This window comes from Syzygium oleosum, unplaced genomic scaffold (genome assembly GCF_021117445.2).
Source record: "Syzygium oleosum isolate NSW1041296 unplaced genomic scaffold, Sole_v2.1 Sole_v2.15, whole genome shotgun sequence".
NCBI classification, from domain to species: domain Eukaryota; kingdom Viridiplantae; phylum Streptophyta; class Magnoliopsida; order Myrtales; family Myrtaceae; genus Syzygium; species Syzygium oleosum.
The window spans coordinates 1,703,810-1,728,258 of record NW_026607499.1 but is presented as its reverse complement, the minus strand read 5'-3'; the positions used below and the strand labels follow the sequence as shown (position 1 = coordinate 1,728,258).

The following is a 24,449-nucleotide window of genomic DNA, read 5'->3' as shown; positions in this document are numbered from 1 at the left end:
TTCCGACCCTCACGACATCCGAATTTTGTACCGGTAACCCAAAAGTACCGTCCGTCGTAGTTGCATTGAGAATGGCGTTTTGAATATCCGATGCCATGGTAAACTTTTTTTTGTCCGTCTCATCAGCACCCGCAAATGTGTAGACTCAAAATACCTTCCGTCACAATTCCCTTCGTGATGCGGCATAAATTGAAGTAACTCGGCGGAATAAGAATTCGGAAACAAAGGCACTGCTTATTTCGCGAAAAGTATTTTCTGGAAAAGCGTTTTTCTCATTTTCCGGTATTTTGTTTGGTCGGGAAGATGAATCAACGGAAAATCTATACTTAAATTCAAGAAAATGATTTTCTTTTTGAAAAATCGAAAAATATTTTGCAAATATATAACTTGGTATCAATGCTTAGACTCGAAACTCACGCTTAGACACTGGAACCCCAACATTGCCTTTTGGGTCTTGGCATTCAGGACCAAGGTCTCCAGAGATGTGTCCTGAGCCCCCAACGCCCATGTCCAGGTTCATTGAGGTTGGACCCAAAGCCTTAGTGCCCGTGCCAAATGCCTAACACTCGAGCCTGGATCCATATAGGCAGTGCTCGAGTCCTCGACTCTTGAGCTCTGGCTTTTGGCGCTTAGGCTCGAGTCCATAAAGTTTTTGTGCAGGCCCTCAGCGGTCAAGTTGGAGTCCTAATTAACAAAATGTTTGTTCTTATAAAAATATTTTTAAAAAATTGAATTTTTTATTTTTTTTTCTTTTTTCTTTTCTATTTCCTTCTTCTTGTCGACCGAGCACTTATAAGTGACAAGCTCCCCCAAGACTGGTGAGGCTCAAGCTCATTAGATTCTGGCGAGCCGAGCCTCACCAAATTCGGCAAGGTCGATGTCGAGCCTCACCAAATCAGCGAGCTTTGAGCTCGCTAGTGGTCGGGCCTTGCTGATATTGTGAGGCCTCGGGCTTCAACCTTTGAGCTTCGGCCTAGCCACTTCGAGCTTTGAGATTCGACCTTTGATCTGGTGAGGCCTCGAGCTCATTGATTCGGTGAGGCTCGAGCTCACCGGATTTAGTGAGGTGGAGCCTCAATCGAGGCGGGGGAGGCTCAACTCGTTCGAATTTGGCGAGCTCGAGCCTCGTGGACCTTAGGCAAGCTCGTCTCTCGCTTATAGCCTATCATCGCCATGGTCGACGATTGGCCGAGGAAGAAGGACAAAAGAAAGAAAGAAAAACAAATAAAAAATAAATAAAGAAAAGAAAAAAACGTAAAAAAAAATAATTCTAATTTTCCGGTAATTTTCCCAGTTAAATCAAATTAAATTTTCCATACCAAATGACATAAAATATTTTATAGTTCATGTTTAGGTTTCAACCAAACATCTTAAAATATTGTCATTTCCTCGAAAATGATTTCCTGAAAAATATTTTCCAAAAATGTCACATTTTTCGCTAAATAAAGGGAGCCAAAAATATTCCAATTTCCATTGCATTTTGTAGTTTTTAGGGTGTGGTAATATTGAATCTTATCCAAAGGTAGTGGGAAAAAAAAATCATATCCAGGCTGCCAAACTAAGAAGCAGAATCCAAATTGATATATTTCTCTATAAGGCACCGGCTTTTTTGAGGAAATGAAACTAGCGTTATACCAACCTATTCTTGGATCGCACAAGGCCATTTCTAATCTAATTTTTTTTTTTACCATACCGAGCTTCTTTTTTTTATGCAAAAAAGATAAGATTTGTATGTAATTGGATTTAGATGGCAGGAAATATCCTATCAAAAGAGTGGCATGATTTGTGTCCGATTGAGTTCGTTTTGGCGTCTTAAACTTTTGGTTCCACCGTGGCCCTTTCGATGTTTCTTACCTTACTTTGTTGCCAAATTTCTTCCTTTCTTTTTTTGGGAATTTCAACGGGCATGCTTTGTCGAAAAAGTTTTTAAAAAAATCTAATTAAGATTCCTGGAGAAATCACGATCCCTCCTCGATAAATGGCAACCCGGATAAACAGTGCAAATTCTAATCTCCAGTGCACGCGTTCGATGTGCGACCTTCATCTAAATCGAGTACTTTTGTAAGGCCTCTTCGGATGTGCCTCGCGATTTATGGGAAATTGGAAAGACACCTTTTTCCTTATTGCGCCCATTTAAAAAAGTTTGGAAGAAGAAGAAAATGCATTTATTACGAAAAACGACCGGGACAAGCATTGACCACATATATATATGTCGGGGAGTAGACGCAACAATTTTTTTTTTTTTTGGGGTCTGAACAGAAAAACAAATTCACCGCGATAAAAATGAAGAGACTCTCTTCTCTCTCTCTCTTTTTTTTTTATTGTATAAAGACATAAATAATCCTCAGACTTTGACTTAATATGCAATCTAATCCCTGAATTTTAAATTTATTCAATATAGTTCATGAACTTTAGTATAATATTTAATGCGGTCCCTAAACTTTTAATTTGTTCAATATCGTCCCTGAAATTTGGGTACATAACTTGAATTAATGAAAGGACTGTATTGAATATTTTCATATAGTTTAGGAACTAAAATGAACATGTACTAAAATTTCAGGAACGACATTGAATAAATTATAAGTTCAGGGATCACATTGCACGTTGGGTTAAATTTCAAGGATCACATTAAACAAATTAAAAGTTCAGGGATTATATTGTATACTGGGTCAAAGTTCATGGACCGTTTGTATCATTTTTCCCATTTTTATTTTTACTGCGCCAAGCTCGAAGCCGGTCGGCGCGCGTCCGGCTCGGCAAAAGGGGGTCACGGACAGGGGGGGCAATTTCGTCCTTTCGCCACCCTACCGCGCTATGCGGAAACCAGCTCCCGAAACCCACTCGCCCTTCGGGCACCGCCATCGGGTCGGGTCGGGTCGGGCCCACCCCCGTTCTCTCACTCTCTCTCTCCTTTTATTTGAAATCTCTCACGCACGACCCCCAAAAATCTCTCTCTCTCTCCTCCGTTCCCTCGCTCAGTGCAGACTGCTGTACACGCAGCAGCTGAATCGGAGCTCCAATCGGGCTCCTCCGCCGCCCCTCCCCACCCGCCGTCCGATTGCCCCCCGCGGCCGCATTTCGCCCCCCGGCCAACCTCCTCCTCCCCCCGCCGCGGCCGGCAGCCGCCGAACTAGCCGTCTCCGGCGGCGGAACGGGAGCTTCTCCCCGGGCCCCGCTCCCCTCCCGCAAATGTGAGCGCCCCCGGGAGGATTTCTCCCCCGCCCCGACGACTGGCGCGTTCCTCCTCCCGAGGCGATGGCATCGAGCGCGCACCGGAACGGCGGCGTTCCCCGAGGCGCTCTGAAGGCGCACCCCTCGGGATCGAGCGTGCGGCAGTCCTCGTTCAAATCCAGGCTCCCTACCTCCTCGTCTCCCGGATCCGCCGTCCGCCGGAGTAGCCCCGCGTCGCTCGCTGGCGGCGGGGGAGGCTCTTTTAAGGGTCAGGATGGAGGTTAGTTGCGTTCGATTTGTTGTTCATGCGGCGATGTTCCGTTCTTTGTTAGCTTGATTTGTGCATGATGAAGTGAATTGGAATCTTTTTAATTGGATGTTGTTGAGAGTCTGGTTTATATCCTCCCTGTGGTGGAGCAGAGTTTTTTTGATGCTACTAAAGTGTCCCGCTCTGCTCCCGCCCCCCCGGCCACTGAGTATGCTTCTATAAGTTTAATTTCTTGGACGAAGATAAAGGTAATGCGGTCAATTTGCTAACTTGCATTAAGTTCTGCTTGGATCGTAGAAGTGTTAGTCACGAGTCTATCGATTATTGGTTGTAAGTTTTGCATTTTTATTGGTGTACCTACCTGAACTAAGTTTTGAGATATGGTTGGATATTAGCACCCTAGTCTCTTCAGTTGTGCCGTACCTTGTAGAGATGAACCCTGTTGTTGTGCTATTCTCTTTGACAAGGACTTCAATTCGTATTTGGGGGGTTCAGCCCAGATGAATAGTACTCTGGATCAACAAAGTTCTTGAATGTGAATCGAAATTCTGTATCATTGTCATGGCCAGTTCCAGGAAGAGTTCGAGTAGCTATAAGGTTGAGGCCGCGAAATACCGAAGAAATGTCAGCAGATGCGGACTTTGCTGATTGCGTGGAGTTGCAGCCGGAGGTGATCCGACTTTCAATCTTGAATTTAGCATTCTGGTTCCCATAATTCATTTTTCATCTTGCAATTCTTCTGATTTGGTTATGGCATTGGTTTTAGTGCAACTGATATGCGTTTGCTTCGATTCAGCTTAAAAGGTTGAAGCTGAGGAAAAACAACTGGGATGCCGACACTTATGAATTTGATGAGGTTCTTACTGAATATGCTTCGCAGAAGCGTGTCTATGAAGTAGTTGCCAAGCCTGTTGTTGAGGTATGTGGTGCTTGGCATGATATATGTTTTCCTTAAATTGTTTTTTAATCTCCATTTGAGAAATTTTCCGTAATATTAAGTCTACTAAATTGCCTGTTCAAGGGGGTTTTTGGCATTGTCGCTTCTACTGTCTGTTCATGGATTGCCTTGTTGAATTTTCCCTAGCTCTTGGTTTAGTCCATATGTGTGACAACTTCTACGTGGAAGCTTGTAAGCTGCAAAAGTCAATAAAGATGGCAGGTGTCAAAAGTCAGGAAATTGATTGGTAGAAGATGACATTGTCCCATAGAATACAAAAAGTTGTGGTGTCACTTGATTTGAATTTGTACTTCTACCTGCTAGAACACACATTCATGGCAGCATGGAAGATTTAAGGTACAAAGCAACACTTTTGTTTAAGTCTCAGAAAAGAGCACCAGCTACACAAAATGTGTTGACAGGAAGAGGTGGGAAGTGGTCGGTTTAGTTTGTATTTTCAACTCAAATTTTAAAGGTATGAAATGGTCAAATAAATTTTAAAAAAGAAATATAAACCAATCATGTATTCCTCACCTTGGTTGTTGAAATCTGTAGTAAATCTTTTAATTCTACATTCCCAAAATCATTAAACGATCTCAATCGTCTGAAAATCTTAAGTTGGTATAATCGTCGTAAAATCTAGATGTAATCATGATGTTACAATGTCAAAACGATTGAACGATTTCAATCTTGTCAAAATCTTATGAAATCGTAAAATCATCTCTATTTTACAATGTCCCATTTAACTAAAATAGTTGGTCCAATCTATTGTTGGAAAGAAAAATATAGCTAGGTAATGCATCAGTAGTTTTGGTTTTCATTTTTGTTATAGATAGGTCTTAAATGTGGTCTTGAATGACCTAGCACCTGAATGATGCTCATTTAATCTGACTTGGAGAAGTCGACATTTTGTAAACAACTAGAAGAGGGCGCATTGCATTCCTTTTACATAAAAAATTTGTAGGTTGTAGGTACTGCTTTAGCTTGAAATTGTAATTCGTAGTTTCTTGTCCCAACACAATTACAATTTTTTCCTTTGATGTAAAAATATTCATGTTTTCTTGTAAATCAAAGTGGAGTCTAAAAAGAAGACCTCTCTTTTATAGGATAGTATAGATGATTTTGACTCTATGATGGAGTTGGGGAGGATGGTAGAGATGGTAGAATACGTTGCAACCATAATCTAGATGTTGAGAAAAATATTCATCACTATTTATTCTAGATTTAAATATTGCTGCATTAGTTTGTGTGCTTTTGACGTTATCTATATTGTTAGTCTAATCGGTTTTTCTTTGAAGCTTACCCACTGTTTATTTGAAAGTTTGAACTGTGGAATTGTCGAGTAGTTGGTATTCAGTTCATATTGCTTTCTCGTGCTTGGTAAAACCACTCTGTATATTCGTGAATGATAGTTGTGTGCTGTTTTTAATGCTTATTGTGTAATTATCTAATGCATTTTTGATTTACAACCATGGGGATAACATATTTCAATCTTTTCCTTGATGGTTGTAAAATCTGACAATCTCAGGATTGTCTCTTGCAAGTTGATTTTATAGACAGTAGCAATCTTACTGAAAAAATCGATTTTAACAACCTTGTTGTTCACATTTTTAAACCTTTACCCAAAATAATTATAAAGTCACTTCTTTTGAAAGTTCCTCTAATCATGGTCATAAGAAATTTTAAGGCCAAAATTGGTGAGGTAAATAAAATCTTTTTTTTTCGTGAGTTTGGCTCTTTAATATTGGATGAATACTGTGTTTCTAGTTATTTTTGGAAGATGTGGTTTCTGAAGCTTCCAATATCAAAACTTGGAAAGAACTGCTCTGATGCCCCGTCTATTTTAATTAAGAAATTTTTCTCAACCCATTTTGATCTCCTCTTTTTTCACTTTGGCTTGTCCAGAGAGAGAGAGAGAGGGAGGGAGGGAGGGAGGGAGGGGGGTGAGAGCAGATCAGGACAAAGAAACAGGAGATGGGTTTGGCTTTCGAGTCAATAAAATGTGAAAAATGTTTCCAAGTGTGAGAATGACATACTCTCTGAATCTTTGAAAAGCATACATATCACACTGTCAACAGTTAAAATTTCATGACTAAATATTGTAATTTCCAAAACTAACAAGTCAAATATCAAAATATGTGGCCAATAGTGCTTACAAAAGTATGTTTTGATCTGTGGTACTAGTTGTGTTTTGATCTGTGGTACTAGTTGTGGTGATGTCCAAATAAACAAAACAAGCTGCTAAAAGATTTACTGGATGTAGATTCTGTGAGGGAGATTTGTTTGTCCACCTGTCCTTCTGATATTGTGTTTAAACAGACTATTTGCACTGTTTATTTTGCGTAATCATTGGCATGTGGTTATTTTTACTGGTTTTACACTGATCAAAGAGAAAATATTATGGATTGTTTTTTCCCTGCTCTTTATTTTCTAATGTTTGCAACTATGCAGAGTGTTTTAGATGGATACAATGGGACTGTTATGGCTTATGGTCAAACTGGAACAGGCAAGACTTTTACTCTGGGACGATTAGGGGAGGAAGATACCGCTGATCGTGGAATTATGGTCCGCTCAATGGAGGATATTCTTGCAAATGTTTCTCCAGATTCTGATTCTATCTCTGTCTCGTATTTACAGGTTGCTATAATCTTGATTGTGTCATTGTGCAATCTGTTTGATCTCCTTCTATATTTTCGAAAGTGTTTTTTGTTCATCCTTTTATGTGAAATTATAATTTTGAGCAACCTATCTAACAGTCTTCAAATCATGTTTAGCTATACATGGAGTACATACAGGATCTTCTTGATCCTTCAAATGATAATATTCCCATTGTGGAAGATCCAAAAACTGGGGATGTGTCACTACCTGGGGCAACCCTTTTAGAAATCAATGACCAGCAGAGTTTTCTCGAATTACTAAGCATAGGAGAAGCTCATCGCATCGCTGCTAATACGAAGTTGAATACTGAATCTTCGCGTAGCCATGCTATCCTGATGGTAATTATTTTAGCTTAGTGCTTGCTTCCACTGATTGAATCACGATGTCATATTTATCACCTGTATTAATTTCTAAGATACTTTATCTAACGATCTTCATGATGATGCATCAATAGTTATTTCATTTAGCTAGTTGTTATGATTAAGTGATGTCCGGTCTGATTGGTCTAGGTACATGTCAAGAGGTCGGTCACAGGAGGAGACGATGCTCCTTCAATTGAGAATGGAAACTCTTCTCACTTTATGAAACCTTCCAAGCCACTTGTGCGGAAAAGTAAGCTCGTTATAGTGGATTTGGCAGGTTCAGAGCGTATTCACAAGTCAGGTGGGTGCACATTTTGATCTAGCCTTTTCATTGCTAAATATCTGCATAAAGGTTATTACTGCTCTCTCTCTCTCTCTCTCTCTCTCTCTCTGCTACTGGGAATCTTTACTCTAAAAAACACCTGTGTCACTCCCCAAGATCATGACACATCAAGCAAAAGAAGTTAAGCGACTTATATATTGTGTGTGTGTGTGTGCCGCCGCTTGAATTTGACACAGTAGCAGAGCTCTACGATCACTTTGATCGTAATGATTGACTATCAGATGACATCTTGAAACTTAAAATTTCAAATGAGATTAATTTCAGTTCATGAAGCCTATCAAGGAAAAAAGAGCTTATGAGAGAAAAGAAACCAAAAGAAAGTAGTGATTGCAATGCTTGTTTCCTCTTTAAGTAGTTGTAAATCACCTCTTCTGTGTTAGATGATGTATTATGTCTGATAAAATTAGTTTCTAGAGTAAATCTTTTTCTCTTGACGTCTCAACACCAGTTGAAGGGTCACTCTTGAATTTTATTGCTGTACAATGGGTGAATCATGGCGATCAAGTAATCTCTAAGCTGCTATTGCTTCTTTTTTGGTTGTCTTGTCTGTGTGTAGTCATGCCTATTCATCATTGCAGTGTGTAGCATTTGCTCTCATTTGATGAATAGTTTATATAGATATTTCAAAATTTTTACTTGGTTTTAATAAAAATGAATTGCAGGAAGTGAGGGTCACATGTTAGAGGAAGCCAAGTCCATTAATCTATCACTGAGTGCATTAGGAAAGTGCATTAATGCCCTCGCAGAGAATAGTTCCCATGTTCCAGTTCGTGATTCCAAGCTAACGAGGTTGCTCAGAGACTCTTTTGGAGGTAAGCTGTTTTCCTGCTTTATGTTCTGGATGAATATAAGCATATGCTGGACTTCAAGCAGATCTTAAAGGAGAGGAAGAGACTAGGCAGAATAGAAAAGTGTACTTGATGAAGTGTTCATGTTCATCCACTTAAAGCACAATTTGGCCAAGTGATTGAATCTATAAATCCCGGCTGATGGAAATTCTCATCTTGATATGTATTCTGCTAACAGTTTTAATCTCCTTCTGAGGTTCTCCTAAAAAAAGAAAAAAACTGCTGTGACTTAATAGCTAAGAGATGGAAGTCCTGACATATACATATGCATTCTGTTGTCTGAGTTAAGTTATTAAAATGATGATATGCATTATGTTGGTTTCAGGTACAGCAAGGACATCACTTGTCGTGACTATTGGTCCATCTCCACGCCATAGAGGAGAGACTACAAGTACCATTTTGTTTGGCCAAAGGGTGAGGTCTCATGTAACACTTAGTTGGGCTTGATTAATAACTGATCTTTTCAGCTAGTTGTAATGCGGTTATTAATGCATTGTCTTCGGTATCAAAATCACTTAGTCATTATTACCTCCCTTTGTGAAACTGGATTTGTTTCTATCTGAACTTTTCTTGTCGACTGTTTTGTTGTGCTCCTTTTAAAGTAACTTAATTTGGACATCTATACCTTGACTAGTTGACTGGTGGGCATTTCAGTTTTCACTGTTGTTTGTTTTTTTCTCTTATTCTGTCATAGGCTATGAAGGTGGAAAACATGTTGAAAATAAAGGAAGAGTTTGATTACAAAAGTCTTTCAAGAAAGCTCGAGATTCAGGTGGACAAGCTTGTTGCTGAAAATGAGCGACTTCAGAAAGATTTTGAAGACGAGGTTGAAAGAATAAATTTAGAAGCTCAGAACAGAATTTCTGAAGTCGAGAGGAACTTTGCAGATGCATTAGAGGTTTGTCCAACATGTTATCTATATGCCATTGTGACTGTATGTCATATTTTCTTTATTGGTGTATAAGAAAACAATTAAAATGCTCTATTGCCATAGTATCCCCATGGAAATTCAAAGTTTTGAATCTTTTTCAAAATTTCACCAAAAATTATCAACAGATGGATCTGTTCTTGCAAATAGGAGTCTTTGCTTTGGGTTTCCTAGACTGGTTTAGGCTTATTCTCTAATTTGATGATTAACCCGTGTAGAAGGAGAAGTTGAAATGCCAGATGGAATACATGGAGTCTATTAAGGAGCTGGAGGAGAAGATGGTGTCAAATCAGCGCAAACATAACCGAGATGGCTTCTTTGATGATAAACACATTGAAGAGGTACTTCTCCTGCCCCACATATTGGCACTCTGGATTGTTAGTAGTGGAAACCCATGTCTAGGGATCTAAGCAAGCACTTCCTGACCACTGCGGGTCATGCTCGTTTTCTCTGCTTAAACTTCAGTATCTCCGAGTACATATTACACTCACTGCTGCGTCACACAGTGAATTTGCAATTTCTAAAATTTTGAGGTGTTACATTTTTCAGTCAGTGATATCAAATGATTTTGTTGTCTGAAACAATTTGAACTCCAAATTTCCACTAGTATCTACCATCCATTGCTTCTGTTTTAAGATCTATACTAGTCTCCTATTCAGCACAAGTTAATTGTTTTAATGAAAATTCATTTATCAACATCAATTACATCCTAAAAGCAAATTTCAAGTAGAGATGAGTTCTAATGTACCCTTTCTTGTTATTGCCGTGTGAAAATAAACTTATTCTAAACTGTGTTTCGTACTTGGGCATTTGCGAGTGCATATAATTGTCATGGTGGCAAATGCAATTTTTAGATAAACTCTCTTTTGCAGGGCCTGGGTTTTGAGGAAGCTTCTGAAATCAAAAGGCAACTTAATGATGAAATTTCTCGAAGAAAGGCACTTGAGGAAGAGGTCAACAATCTCAAGAGTCGATTGGCTCAATGTTTGCAACCTAGGGTATCTTCTACTCGTTAATTGTGATCAGGGATTGGATATTTGAATACCTGTCAGTTTTTGACATTGTGTAACTTATAATTGCTTTGTACTTGGATATGATATATCTAGGAAAATGGGGGTGGTGAAATTTTAAGGCTTCACAAGGATCTAGAGGATGAGGTTCGTGAAAAAAAGAAACTTGAGGAAGAAGTTATAATGCTTCGGAGTCAGTTACTGCAAATGACTCTTGAGACCGATCAGGTACTCTTTTGTGAAAACTAAGCATATCTTTGCTATTCTTATCTCATGAAATTTACAATTTCAAAGGTTTTAACTTGGAGGATATATATAAGATCCCTGCTACTACAGAAGTAGAAAATTATGAGAAAATACTCCGAAATCACTTTCACAAATGAATGTTCATCGGTGGAAACCTTGATCACATGTTTTTCCTTCTGCAGCCAAGATATCATGACAGAGGTGCATATAGAGATTCTTTTAATGGTTTAAATTCTCTCACATCTCAAGATCAGAATCCCCATTATAGAAGCAATGGAAATAGGCAGAAGGCATCAGCTGCCACACTATCTGAGCAAGGTAAGGGACAAACTTTGAGAAGGTTGAACAATTAGTCTATGAAAGTAAAATTGCACATTTCTAATTCATCAACTCAACAACCAAATCTACAGTGGGGTTGCAGAAAATATTGTCTCTCCTGGAGTCAGATGATGCCAATGTACGGATTCACGCTGTGAAGGTGGTGGCCAACCTTGCTGCTGAAGGTGGATTTCCATCTTTCTCTTGAAACTTCTTATCAGATGTGAATTGAATGTCATCCCTTTCTCTGGGAGCATGTTTGTATCTTCTTAATTAAATTTCTCAATCAATATGGATGGGATGGATATGCGGTGTTTGTTTCATTAGGTTGGTGTTGCTTTTGTGTTGTTCAAGTTTCAGTTCATTGTCTGTGAGTGCTGCGGCTGCTTTAACAGACTGGTACTGATCTTTACTTAGTTAAATTTATCCATTGATGTGGTCTTTTTTGGTATTTTAATCGAAGAGCATGTGCTGCTCCTACATAATTTCACTTACCAAAATCTTGTTAAGGTCTTTTCGAGGACAACAATCTGTTGCTCTGTTTCCTCTCTGAGTACTGTCCCTCTTATGTTGGAGAAGAAATTTATTGGAATTTCACCTTTTTGAGTAGTTGGAACAGATGTCAAATGTCGCCCTCTCAGATGCTTTAGAGTGTATGCACTCCTGTCAAATTCTCATAAATTCAATTACCGACTGTTTATCAAGAACTTGAGTCGTTTAAAATGGCTTCTTGGGAAAGGAGATATAGGCTACTTTGGCAATGGGATGGCATATAAAGACAGTAAATGCATAGTCTAAATAGGAGGCTAACGGTGAATATTAATAGGGACAAAACCACCTAAAATTTTACAGCTTTGATGTCTGACTGTCTTCTTCTTGTTGAAATGTGAATGAAATATTAGAGAAAACCGACTCTTTTTCATAAGTGACAACCCGATGGTTTGGTGCTTGTGACAATCTTTTTATCCCCGATTCTTGGGTGGGATTGTCCCGTTGGAAATTTAATGGTTATTTTCTTTCATTTCATTGTGTATGCACTCTACAGAAGTAAATCAAGAAAGGATCGTGAAAGCTGGTGGTCTTACTTCATTGCTCATGCTCTTGAGACGGTATGAGGATGAAACTGTCCGCAGGGTAGCAGCGGGTGCTATAGCCAATCTTGCTATGAATGGTAACAGCTGAATCTTCTTCTTCTTCTTCCTCCTCCTACTCCTCAAAATCTTTGCTGTTTGAGTCTGTGGGGTGAGTATTTGTTCAGGGTTGTGCTTGACTTCCATTTATTTTCCTTTTGGTTCCTTTGGCTTTTGTGCAGAAGCCAATCAAGAACTGATAATGGTTCAAGGGGGAATCAGTTTGTTATCTATGACAGCAGCTAATGCAGAGGATCCACAAACACTGCGCATGGTTGCTGGGGCTATTGCAAATTTGTGTGGCAACGGTACATTTATCTCTCTAGCCTGATCCCTTTGCTTTGAATCCTCACTCTCTTTGTATTCAATATGGGAGCTCCAGGATGATGATACATGAAGTTCAGTGCTTGATGTGGGAAGCCTTTATTTTATGGCCATCATTTGAAAACCCATTATTAGCTCCTGCACATTTGCTCTGGAGAATTGTCATAAGTTCTGTACTGGCTTCCTACTTATCATTTAAACTTGACGTCACGTGGGTTTGCATAATTTTATGCAAGCTAACACTGTCATCCTAGTTCATCTTTGATATACCATGTCAAAGATTTGATGACGACAGCATCGGTATGGGGAGTTTAGTTTCTGCATCTTGGATGCTATTGATTCTCCTACCTTCCAAAGTTAACTGATAATTGTTAATTTCATTTGACATCATGAGAAGTGTGGCCACTGTCAAGTTTAGCCGCATTGATTCTTAACCCATAAAGATGCAAGAACAGCGGCCCATCTGTGTATGAACGCAATTTTTTGGCTAGGTGTATGAACTTACTTTTCTATTTTTATCATCCTCCTTTTACGAGTCAAAAGGTAATTAATAGTAGACCCTTGATGTTTTATTATTTCAAAAGAAAAATAAAATTATGCAGATTTACCTCAGTCAGGGAAAAACCTCCACAGTTGAAGCAGATTGTAAACAGCAACCCCTAAATCCCTGGTGATTGTCCCAGCCCCCTCAGATATTGCCTAGAAGTGCAATCAAGTGAGTCATGGGATCTAACTGCTTGAACTCAACCTGAACACCCACTGCTGACTGGTTGACTCAAGCTTTATTGTGCTTCATACTTAAACCCAAGCTTGACTGGATGTGATGATCCAAAGGCAACCGGTACTCAGTTAGGAAATTAGGTCATTTTGGGCTTTGAGTCTAAATCAGAGAATGATTTAAGTTTTCAACACTTTTAATGTGAAAACTTCGATGTCTCTCATACATAAAATATCCATAGTTGGAACTTGGAAGAGCCCTAAAAATGTAAAAGCAAGCAATTACTCGATTAAGCTAATGTTTTGACTGAGTCAAATATGCTTTAGCTTGGCTTAAATTTTAATTCGAACTTCACTCAAGCTGTTAATTTCAATAACAATGGAAGCTCGAGAGTATAGGGAATCTTGATAAGTAGCTATGAATAGCTCGAGCCATTTACACCCCTGGTGAATCATGGTATTGGAAATAAGCACATGTAAATGCTGGTCATTCGTAGAGAAATGATGGGACCTTAATCACCGGGCATGATGGCTATCATTTGTACATTTAGGCCATTTTTTCTTGCCAGGGCTGTTGAAACAGGCTTGTGGCCAAGTTAAGAAACTAGGGAAATTTGAGTGCTAAATATCGGGAGTAGAGGCCCTTGGATTCATAATCTTTCTTGTCTTATCCCCCTTAAATTGAGGAATAAGGGGAAGGGGTGGTGGGCTTTGTTATTAGCAGCAATGACCAGACTTTAAGGCGCTTATGTTGTCTGTTGGGATATTCTACAGTACAGTACACGATACAGTTCAGTTTATCTAGAATGCACTAGAAGGTGTTTGTATTGCAATTCTGTTTCTTCAATCTTTCCTGATTACGTATTTAGTTGACTTGTTGAGAACGATATATTCCTTGACCAGACAAACTCCAGCAGAAGCTGAGGACTGAAGGTGGTATACGGGCTTTGCTGGGGACTGTCAGATGTGGACATCCTGATGTATTATCTCAAGTTGCTCGCGGTATTGCCAACTTCGCAAAATGCGAGTCCCGTTTGGCTACTCAAGGTACACCACAGATCTTGGGGCATGATATTGAGGACTTTTAATAGACACTCAATGCTACTTGACTAACTACATGAGTAACAATTTGCTAAGTTTTGGTGCTGTTTATCAAGTTCTTGTTTTTAGCAGCCTATTGTATCTCCTGGATTACACCAGGGGAAGAACAGTAGGGCATGATGGTTAATGTGAAATAGTTTAAGTTTCTTATTGTTGTAAAGAATAGATATGATCCTATACAGCTTTTGCATAGAGTAGCTGATGACGGTGTTTCACTGCCAACCACAGGGATAAGGACTGGGAAATCATTTTTAATTGAAGATGGTGCACTTCCATGGATTGTGCACAATGCCAATGACGAAGCAGCTCCAATTAGGCGCCACATAGAGCTTGCCCTATGCCACTTGGCACAACATGGTAAGGAAATAATCTCTACCTCCTGTTAAGTTGCAAATATGAATTTAAATTGATGATTAGAACAAACTGCAGAAGTGAATGCGAAGGATATGGTTAGTGGTGGTGCCTTGTGGGAACTAGTTCGTATCTCACGTGACTGTTCGCGTGAAGACATAAGGAATCTTGCCCACAAGACTTTGAACTCAAGCCAGACCTTCCGGGCAGAGTTAAGGCGGCTGCGGGTGGAATACTAATCTGGGATACAACGTTTTACTTTATTGATCAGTCAGGGAGATCATGTACACGTATATGTACCTTGTCGGGTGATATATAGATGGTTCTTGTTCAAATTAGGGGAAATAGGGCGACTTTAAATGTGCTAGCAGTTTTGGTTTTGGAAAGACGGATACCATGTTGCAGTGGTTCTGCCATCTTGTTGTCTAGCAGTGCCGAGGTCGCAGATATATAAAGTTGTTAGGTCAGAGGCCATGTATTCTTTTCGGGCTCGGGGATTGAAGAGAAGTCAATTTCTTTTGACAGTGTATGTGTGTAAGGAGCCACTTGACATGTCATCCTCTGTATATATAAACATTTGTTGTATCTGTCATGAGCAATGAATATCAGCATTCTTTAATGTTCTATCTTTTCTTCTGATGGAAAAACCCAAAACAAGGACTGGAGGGTTTGTGCGAACGACCCGCTCTGTTCATTCAGTATCTAAAGGTTCTTTTTAAGCAGGGTCAATAGGATCATGGCTTATCATCAAAGAATAGCTTCATTGACCTCATGCGTATCAGTTTCATCATTTTTCCACTATCTATTATCGATTGCTTCTTTTTTTGCTTCGTTGTTTTTGTTAAGCTAGTGATTGTTCCATCAAAGCTGCAATGACTGTCTTTTTCAAACATTCTTTTTCCTGTAATTATGTTTTCTTTGTTTGTTACTTCTTAATAATTTCTTTGGGAACGTACGAGGGATACTTGAGTCAATGTTTATCTTCGTATTGTCTTTCATTGATCAAAGCTTGCTGATGAGCGCAAATGTTAGGGTTGATTATGAACCTTTTGAGTGTGTGTTTTTTCCTTCCCCGCTTGACGAGGATAGTGAAGTTATTCAGCAAGGCGTGTGTGAAAGAAGTATCACCGTGAATCGGGTAAAAATGTACATACCAGACAAAGTCGATACGGACATAGTTCGGACTTTGACGAGACAATGTCGTACACGTGATAAGATGCATCTGGTACGGACATGAATGCTCTTTGCACTCTTTCCTTTTATTTGTCGGCAATGTTGTAGGTGAAGACACAGCCGGCGACGAGCATTTCCTAGTCAAGCCCCTAGAGCAGCTTCCTCTATTGTTGGAATTGTTCAATTAACAGCGAGTGCATTACAAATCTCTTCCTCTGATACATCCCGGACTAAGCCATTTTAGTCAGATTAAGTTCACACATGCATTGCCAATCTTGAACTCACCTATTCAGAGAAAGTGCTCTTGCTAATTGGCTTAGCATCATGTTCTCAGCATCTTTTCTGACAATTTTGTGGTGATTTGTGCTTCGGTGTATCGTTATCGTTGAGCCAGATTAAGTCTCTTCTAATCACATAAAATCCTCTTGGCTTACTAAAATATGTATCAGAAAGTAAAATGGAGTGAATTGGACGTTAGGGTGAGTGATTTTAGTTGTTATAGATGATGATTATGGGAAATTTAAACCATAAAAATTGATCCTCAAAGTTGTATATGTAGATGTGGACATTTCAGAACAACTGAATAGCGAATCATGGGGAGAGCAAATGCAGGCTAAGATATCATATGATTTGATTTTAAACTAAACCCGCTTTCACGATATTATATTGACAAAACTTGAGTTGCCTACATACAGCTGGTTAGTTCGATTGTAGAACTGTCTTCAAATTGAAGCAGCATATTTGATGATGAAGACGACATGACGATGCGGATGCTTCAAATGTACTTTCCATTGCTCATTAAGATCGATGAGCTGCATAAAAGCATGTTTTTTTTTTGCATGAACTCGACACGATTTCGAAAACTTAGAGTCGAGTTTAGATCGATAGATCCTCAAATCACTACACAACTCTTACGAGCTCTGACCATTGTCATGAAACTTTTCTGAGCTCACCAGCAAACGAGACATATATGGACCATTGACATACTTATGTCTCATTACTTAATCATTCTTAGACTCGACAACTTAGTTAGGTACACCTGTTTTAATTTTTCTTGTCCTTTTCCAGGGATTTTGCTTAATGACAAGATGAAAATCTTTCGGGCCATGCAATGAATGAATCCTTTTTCCTGAATTTATGGTGCGAATCTTAGCTCACACTTGTATTTCAAATATGTTGCTGCACTCGAGGTATTTTCTTCATCACTTGATTAATTCCACAATTAAACAAATGCAGCTACTTGTATTTATCTCAATTGTCTCGTTTATAATGTCATTACTTTTCGAGATTTCATATTCAGCTTACAATCAATTTCGATGAGTTCTTCTTTGAAAACTTTAAGAAATTCTTATAAGACGCGAGAAATCTCATTATATGAAACCTATCAAATTTTCTTTTTTTTTTGGTCATAAGTTAGCTCACTTTATATCCTAAAATCATGTAGAGTCATTATGAAAGAAAGATGGATTATTAAGATTAATTTCACACTGGCAAATCATGATTTTTCAGACAGTTGAGTTGATCTATTGAGATGATCTCAACGCTAAATGATTTTCACTAAATGAGGTCTTATCGTTATATAATTAGCAGTATAGAGCAGTCACCTGACACGTGTAATGCGTGTAACTTAGAAGATTGAGAGAGGAGAAACAAAATTAGAAAAAAACCCTAGAAACAAAGAAGCCATAAGGAGATGGGAAGAAAGAACAAAAGCAATTAGATCGACCGCAAAACATGAGAAGTTAAGAATTAAACCCACAATATCAACCAAAGAATGAAAAGAAACGACCCCCCAACATGTCATTTAGGAAGCAACAAGACAAAAAGCTGCCTTCAATAAAGATGAAACTCACCTCTCTCGCAGTGATTCACTCCCGAACTTCACTCCTCTGACCGATGATGCCACACCAGACTTGATCGTCCTTTAGAGAGAGAGAGAGAGAGGGGGGGGGGTGACTAGTGAGTGAAAAAGCTTGAGGTCGGATCAGTGTGTGTCATGGTCGTTGTCTCTTCTTTAATTGGAACAACAGTCGAACGTATGCAGCCTCGGAAAGGAAACCCGTTTTCTCTCTCTCTGTCTTTCTCTCTCACAGAGCCAGCGCACGTGTGACCCATTCATTTCTGCCACCGTTTGAGACCACCCCCCTATTCTCCATAGATTTGCAGAAAAGGGAAGGGAAAAAGAAACGAGAAACGAGGGTGGAAAAGGAGAAAGACCAACTTCACCCTTCATATAGCTCATCCCAGATTCAAGACCGACTAAAAATAGGAGTTTCGCTTGCTTTGAATAGAAACATGCATGCCCTCGAAAAGGAAACAATAAATAGCAATGATGAAGACTATGTACAGAAACACCATCATCATGACAGGTTCAGAGAGAGAGAGAGAGAGAGAGAGGAGACACCGAGGTGCTTATGGTTTGGTTCAAATGATGATATGAGGAAAAAGATGGTACTATGTGTGTGCAGTCATGTGTTCGCTCTCATGAGTGCCCACCACATTTGGTACTTATATCTATCCCCAACTTTGGGTTCCTCCTCTTTTTTGAGTTTTTGATTCTATATTTATCTTTTCTGGGGTCCAAAATCTTCCTTCTTTTTTACAGAAAAGTGTGAAGGCAAACAGGGTTGTGACATGACCAGAACTGCAACCATAAAGATAAAATGACTGGAGAGAGAGAGAGAGAGAGATTTATGGCTACATTTTGCCATTTCTTCGTTTTTGAGCTATCTGGATGAAAGAGAGCCACTTTGATCAAAATCAAAACCCAACAGAAAAGAATCTTCTTTGAATTTACACATCCTTCTTCAAATCAATTATAAGAGGTGAAACACCATATGACTAACATCACGACCCCCACATATTAGTAAGTAACAAGAAAAAAGTAGAAGGAAAGGTCGCTAGAAAGAAAGTCAAATGAAAAGAAAGGAAAAGAAAATAGAAGGTAGATCCGAAGAACACATTAAAAGAAAAATGGCGTGAATCTATTTCATTCTTTGGGTTAATTCAATAAGGAGGAGGGCGAGCAGCTCCCCAGTATGTCTCACCGGGCAAATTGCATGAATTCAATAGATTCGGTGCAAAACCATGCAATAACGCTCCATTCGCGTCTGCAGGCATTAGCTGCTGCTGCTGTTGCTGCTGCTGTCCGACCATTCCAGGCGATCCCAACTGACCGCCACTCGGCACCGGCATCGCCGTCCCTGCCTCCTCCTCCTCGAGCGGGAGCCTCTCGTAAGCGGCGTTCCCAAACGAAGCTGCCATTATCACCACCGGCCCCGACGCCATGAGGGGACCCACCACATGTCCCCCTACCACCTGCCCCTGCCCGCCCGCCAGGTACACAGTCAGCCCCGACAGCGCCGGCGGGGCCGGGGGTGGCAGGAACGACCCCGACAGCGACAGGATCTCGAACCGCCCATGCAGCGTCACGACCGCTCCCGGGGAGGCCGGCTGCCGGAGGGCGACGTTGGTGACGGTCCCACTCCCGCTCAGGATGCAGACCCCGCGCTGCTGTCGCCTCGCGAAGGCCGACATGCTCTCCATGATGTCGGCGCCGCTGGCGACCTCCACGACATGGGAGCGGAGGGCGTTGGGGCTGTCACGGGTTATGATGATGGGGGGCTTCGGCTTGTTCTTCGAACCTGCTGGCCGCCCCCTTGGCCTCCTCGTGGCCTCTTTACCTCCTCCTCCAACAGCTTCTTTCCCATCGGCAGCGGGGGAAATGGTGGCGGCAGAGGTGGAGGAGTAGTCGTCGCGATCCCGTTTCTGGCCGTGGCCGAAGCTGCTGTTGTTGCTGAGGTTGTCATCCTCGGAGTTCTGCTGGTGGTGGTGGGATTGGAATTGGTGATGAGGAGCAAAGCTGTGGAGGTCTCGGCTGAGGAAAGGAAGCGGAAGAGGACGTCCATGTGCTGTTACTGGATCCATTTCTTTTGCTGGCTTCGCTTGCGGTATCTCTTTTGTGTGTGCTCAAAACACCACCTGGTGAATTATTACCCTTTTCCACACAAAAACTTTGGAACCCCAAGAACTGCCTTGTATCTTTTCGTGTCGTCGATTCTTGCTCGAGAGCTGCTGGTGGGGATGAGCTTCACGAGAGAGAGAGAGAGAGAGAGAGAGAGAGAGCTTGCTTTCTTGAGGATGAATCGCGCTACGCCCACCAAATCTTGAGCTGAATTGAAGTGTCCTTTCGAGCGAGATTGGAGAGTGGTGGTGATGGGGCTTGTTCTGCTTAGGTTCCTCAAGTGTCCTCCATAAAGCTGAGGGAGGAGGAGGTTGTCTTGCTGGTAAGGGTTTGGGTTTAGGGAGAGGAGAAGAGAGAGAGAGAGAGAGAGGGGCAGAAGATGAGAAAGGAGGAGTAAGCTTTGGGTTGGGTTAGGGTTAGGTCAATCTCTCTCTCTCTCTCTCTCTCTCTCTCTCTCTGAAGAAGAAGCCCATTGAAGGTTTGATGAATTTCTTTTTCGGGTTTGGAGGGTTCGGACAGATCAGAGTGCGCATGGGCGGTGGAGCGGGACCCGCCCCCTCCCTCCCTCCATTTCGCAAGTGGGTCCCACATAATTATTGCTCTTGCTCGACTCGACTTGACCCCGGACTTTGTTAAGGGAGAAAAGGCCATGGAAATTCGGTTTAACCACTGTGCATAATACGGAAGATCTGGCGATTTGTAATGAGATGGATTGAGATGCTCTAATCTTGGAATTTATCACGTACCAAACCCATATCGTATGAGAGAGATCTGAGGAACTGAAATCTCGTCATTACATCATGACCTAGAGGTCTCGCTGCTCTCACAATCTCTCTCTCTCTCACGCAAGCACCGGCCGCTTGATCTGCGACCCCAGCCAAGGTGATGATGGCGGGGAAAGAAGGTGGGAATGGTGGCGGAGCTCGCAGGGGGCAACGGTAAGCAAGTGACGAGCCAACACGATAGAGAGAGATGACCGCATGGCCCAATAGTCGATGACATGCCGACGAGATGAAGGTATAAATTTTAGGAGGGGCCGGAGGGGTAGGGGTGAGCATAGTTTCATGATGAACCTGCAATCGAAGAATTGGATCGATGGGAACCTGTTCGGTTTTAGGTTCCACAATATGCAGGGTAAGTTTCATGTTTCAAAAATTGGAGAACCTATTTTGACTGGTAAATTTCAGGTTCTAAGTAGATGAAACCCACAACTCGGAACAAGTTTTTGTATTTTTTTTGTCTATGTTTTGGCGTGATCATGCGATATTACATGGCGTTTGATGATGAGTGTATAATCTGGAATCACTAGTTTGAACTTTCATTTTATGACCGAGACTTTTACTTTGTTAATATTTCATATTTTTCGTGTGTTCAAATATAAGTTGTGGTAAGTGGATTGTAGTAACAAGTGTTGGTCTTTAAATGCAATGATTTACTGCAATCGTTCAATTAATAATATAAGTGGATATTGAGTAAAATCTGGAACCGATCCTGGAACTTATGACAGGATAGGTTCCAGATTCCAAGATATACATAGTAGGTTTCATATTCCAAAAAATGAGGAACTTGTTTCAATGAGTAGGTTTCGGGTTCCAAGTGGAACTTGTACGAAATTTGGAACCGCTCACCTTTAAGGGGGCAGGCTTTCACAGGGTGATATGGGGACGGCAACAGGGTGCGAGTGATGAGTTGACATGATGGAGAGCAAGCTAAACGGCGGTACTAAGTATGTTGAGATGTTGTTTGATATCACTATTCCACGATTGCTCCAATTATAGAAAGGTTCTTACGATTTTTGTAAAGAGAGTTTCATCCCAATGCGAGACTAAAGGAATATGAGCTGGTTTGGTATGAGTCGAAGCAAGACGCACCATTAGATGCAGAACCGGAAACTTTTCTTGATTTTCGCCGTTTTCCCGTAGTCTTCGATCGATTACGTATCAAACGGATATTAGATTGGTCGATATGAGCTTATCGTCGAAAAACATGTCTAAATCTCTTCGTTTTGTCAAAAGTACCTTAGAATGGTAGCACCTGCTAAGCAGTAGCAACTCACTACAATTTTCTAAGAACCAACGTCATCCAATTTCGAGGTGCTGTAGTTTAAATGTGTTATCATACACAGAAAGTTACTGCACTTGATAGTGGAGTTGCAACACATTAAAAGCTCAATATATACAAAACTATATCAAATGGACTTGATGGAATTAACCTGATTTAAAAGCACTAATCCCAAAAGTTAATTGTGTGGAAATTAAAACAACTGTGTCCGCCCTAGTCCCTCAAAGGAACTCATCAATATATTTATAGTTTTCCATATAGTACACCCTTTTTCCATATATCATTATTTGATGTTGAAAAGTTAGTGAAATTTGTTCAGTACATCTTTAGATCATCGTTTATACAGTTTGGTCGCGCAAATCGGATTTTTATTGTAGCGACAATTTCTTTTCCTGATCATATTTTTGAACGGCGTCACCGAGTACATCGACTTTGATCCGTTCGATATAGTGATCCTGGAAGACTCGATTGGGACAATTCTATAAGTTCAAGGATTTAACCACATAGCTTCCTTGAGTTCGAGGACCGTGTTGAGAGAAAGACGGGCAAATTTGTTGATCCAATGCATAAGTTTGCTGTGTATACACATTAGGACATGAGTGTCCCTCTCTTATGTTTCATATGGACACCGTCTGATCTGTGTAGCTCGAGGAGGTTGGAGACGAACCGAAGCGTGCTATCTTTGAACAGAAGTTGTGGCTGCAGGAAGAGAGAGGAGAGAGAGAGAGACATGGGGAAATGGAGAGAGGAGGAGCGTGGGGCCTAAGCATAGCTCAGAGACAATGTGGATCAGAAGAGTCAGAGCGTGTCTTGAGGGCGACTCTTGATTCTAGGAAACTCAAAACACACCTCCAAGGCTCCAACCTCTAGACACCAAAAAAGTTCCTTTTTTTTTTGTCCATTTTATTTTACTTTATCACGAGATGGTATTGATCGGCATCATTTATAAATCATGCAAATAACTTTTTAACAAGAAGATAAAGTCGGCATCGGCGATATCCAAGTCCATGGGGTTCTGCGAAATGTTGCGCTTGAAGTCCTAACTATTCGATCCGCTGACGATCCTCAAATTTTAAGATTTGTGAGGCCTACCCATGCAACCCTACCCATACGGCGCCAATTCGAAGCTCTTTTCACATGAAGCAGCAGCACCTAAGAGCACACGGGGAGCAAAAGTTCGTACCCTTCACGGTTCGACTTTGTCATATAGTTGAAGATATAAGAGAAGACAATCGAGCCAATCGCACCTAACGGTGACAGAAGAAGAATCGCGACTAAGATTTTTTTCGACGCACTTGTTAAGTATAAGTAATTTGAACCACCTTTTTTTCAAAAAAATGATTATGTATAAAATGGGAACTCTCTGTGAAATTACAATCATTTCTTTTTCAAGTAAGCTGATTCATAATTACTTCTAGAGTAGTCGTTAATGAAATCCATACAAGAATTCTCGTATCCCTCCTTTTCTCTCTCTAACATAATGTGCAGGCCTGGGTGTTGACGTTGATCGTGGCGATGAAAATGAATAGGTGTCCCCTGATTTTGCTTAGGATAGGCCTTGTTTCTTTCTAGCTATTTTATTATTATTATTATAATTATTATTTTATATTAATAGCCCCTTCTTTCTTAACCTCATCTTAACAAATCTGTCTGAAATTGCTCGATAATCTGGTGGGGTTTAAGGATCGGACAACTTTTGAGTGACATAATATCCCAGGATTTCTGCATCACAATCCTGCTGAGCCTGTAAGGTGCGAGCAATAGGAGTTCTTGTCGAGCTTTTCTTTTTAAAAAAAATGGATTCTACTCCTATAGAGCTTGGCTTCATCTCAAAGTAGCTCGACTATATCAAAGTGTATTAGGGCCTAGAAAACAAGTATAAACTGCATTTTTGATAGATAAGTCCATCTATATCGAGGTATTAGGGTCTGAGATTGACTCTATTTTCTTGACTAGATTGGGTTTCGGTTCAAGAAAGTTGTGCTTGGTTGCTTCACCACAATTTTCCAACATGACCCGAGCAAAGGCACTGCATTAGTCAATTATGAGGGCTTTCTGAGAGGGTCGAGTCAATGTTGTAAGAATGTTGTTCGCTGAATTTAATCATCAAGTGACAAGCGTTATGAATTTTCTTAACTTCTTTGAAAATGAACGATAAGTTCGAGAGATCAGTAGTCTCGTGGTATAAATAAAGTGGGCAGATTGTGCATCCAACGATGTTGGGCGTGCCAATTTTGAAGCATATAATAATTTCTTACTGAGTGGTCTTTCATTGGGGTCGTACTAATTAGAGAAAAGTGGACCGATCGAAGAAAATGTGTTTCGTTGATCAATCTAGATGCCCAGCAAAAATGAATCTGATCTCATTCTCCAAATGAAAACAAGAGGGTTTAAGATAACTGAGCGAAAATCTTATTCCTTATAATTTGCATGAAATATTAGAAAAAAAATCTACTTCATAGATAGACCTTGTATTTTCACTTATCAAACGAGCTTTTTCCATAAAATAGAGTAATAAATAAAATTGAGGGATAAATGC

The 24,449-nt window shown here is 40.4% G+C and overlaps 2 protein-coding genes across 2 annotated transcripts; one reads left to right on the top strand and one right to left on the bottom strand.

The window, feature by feature from the left end:
* Positions 1–2,936: 2,936 nt before the first annotated feature.
* LOC115678023 (kinesin-like protein KIN-UB) lies at positions 2,937–15,331 on the top strand. The gene is made up of 19 exons (XM_030601297.2): positions 2,937–3,451; positions 4,009–4,109; positions 4,236–4,358; positions 6,828–7,013; positions 7,151–7,372; positions 7,544–7,697; positions 8,402–8,551; positions 8,913–9,001; positions 9,282–9,485; positions 9,734–9,856; positions 10,388–10,513; positions 10,622–10,753; positions 10,954–11,089; positions 11,182–11,274; positions 12,135–12,260; positions 12,402–12,527; positions 14,164–14,307; positions 14,590–14,718; positions 14,791–15,331. The coding sequence occupies exons 1-19, from the start codon at positions 3,256–3,258 to the stop codon at positions 14,949–14,951; spliced, it is 2,721 nt and encodes a 906-aa protein (XP_030457157.1). The 5' UTR covers positions 2,937–3,255; the 3' UTR covers positions 14,952–15,331.
* Positions 15,332–18,688: 3,357 nt separating this feature from the next.
* Positions 18,689–20,264, bottom strand: LOC115678182 (AT-hook motif nuclear-localized protein 22-like). Its single transcript, XM_030601514.2, has one exon. The coding sequence runs from the start codon at positions 19,810–19,812 to the stop codon at positions 18,892–18,894; it is 921 nt and encodes a 306-aa protein (XP_030457374.1). The 5' UTR covers positions 19,813–20,264; the 3' UTR covers positions 18,689–18,891.
* Positions 20,265–24,449: the final 4,185 nt, after the last annotated feature.

What these genes read in the sequence shown, in the direction of transcription:
- LOC115678023 (XM_030601297.2), top strand. Translation starts at nt 3,256, where the DNA reads ATGGCATCGAGCGCGCACCGGAACGGCGGCGTTCCCCGAGGCGCTCTG. An exon ending in TCTCTGTCTCGTATTTACAG is followed by an intron (nt 7,014 to 7,150) that starts GTTGCTATAATC and finishes AATCATGTTTAG; the next exon opens with CTATACATGGAGTACATACA. An exon ending in GTAGCCATGCTATCCTGATG is followed by an intron (nt 7,373 to 7,543) that starts GTAATTATTTTA and finishes TGATTGGTCTAG; the next exon opens with GTACATGTCAAGAGGTCGGT.
- LOC115678182 (XM_030601514.2), bottom strand. Translation starts at nt 19,812, where the DNA reads ATGGATCCAGTAACAGCACATGGACGTCCTCTTCCGCTTCCTTTCCTC.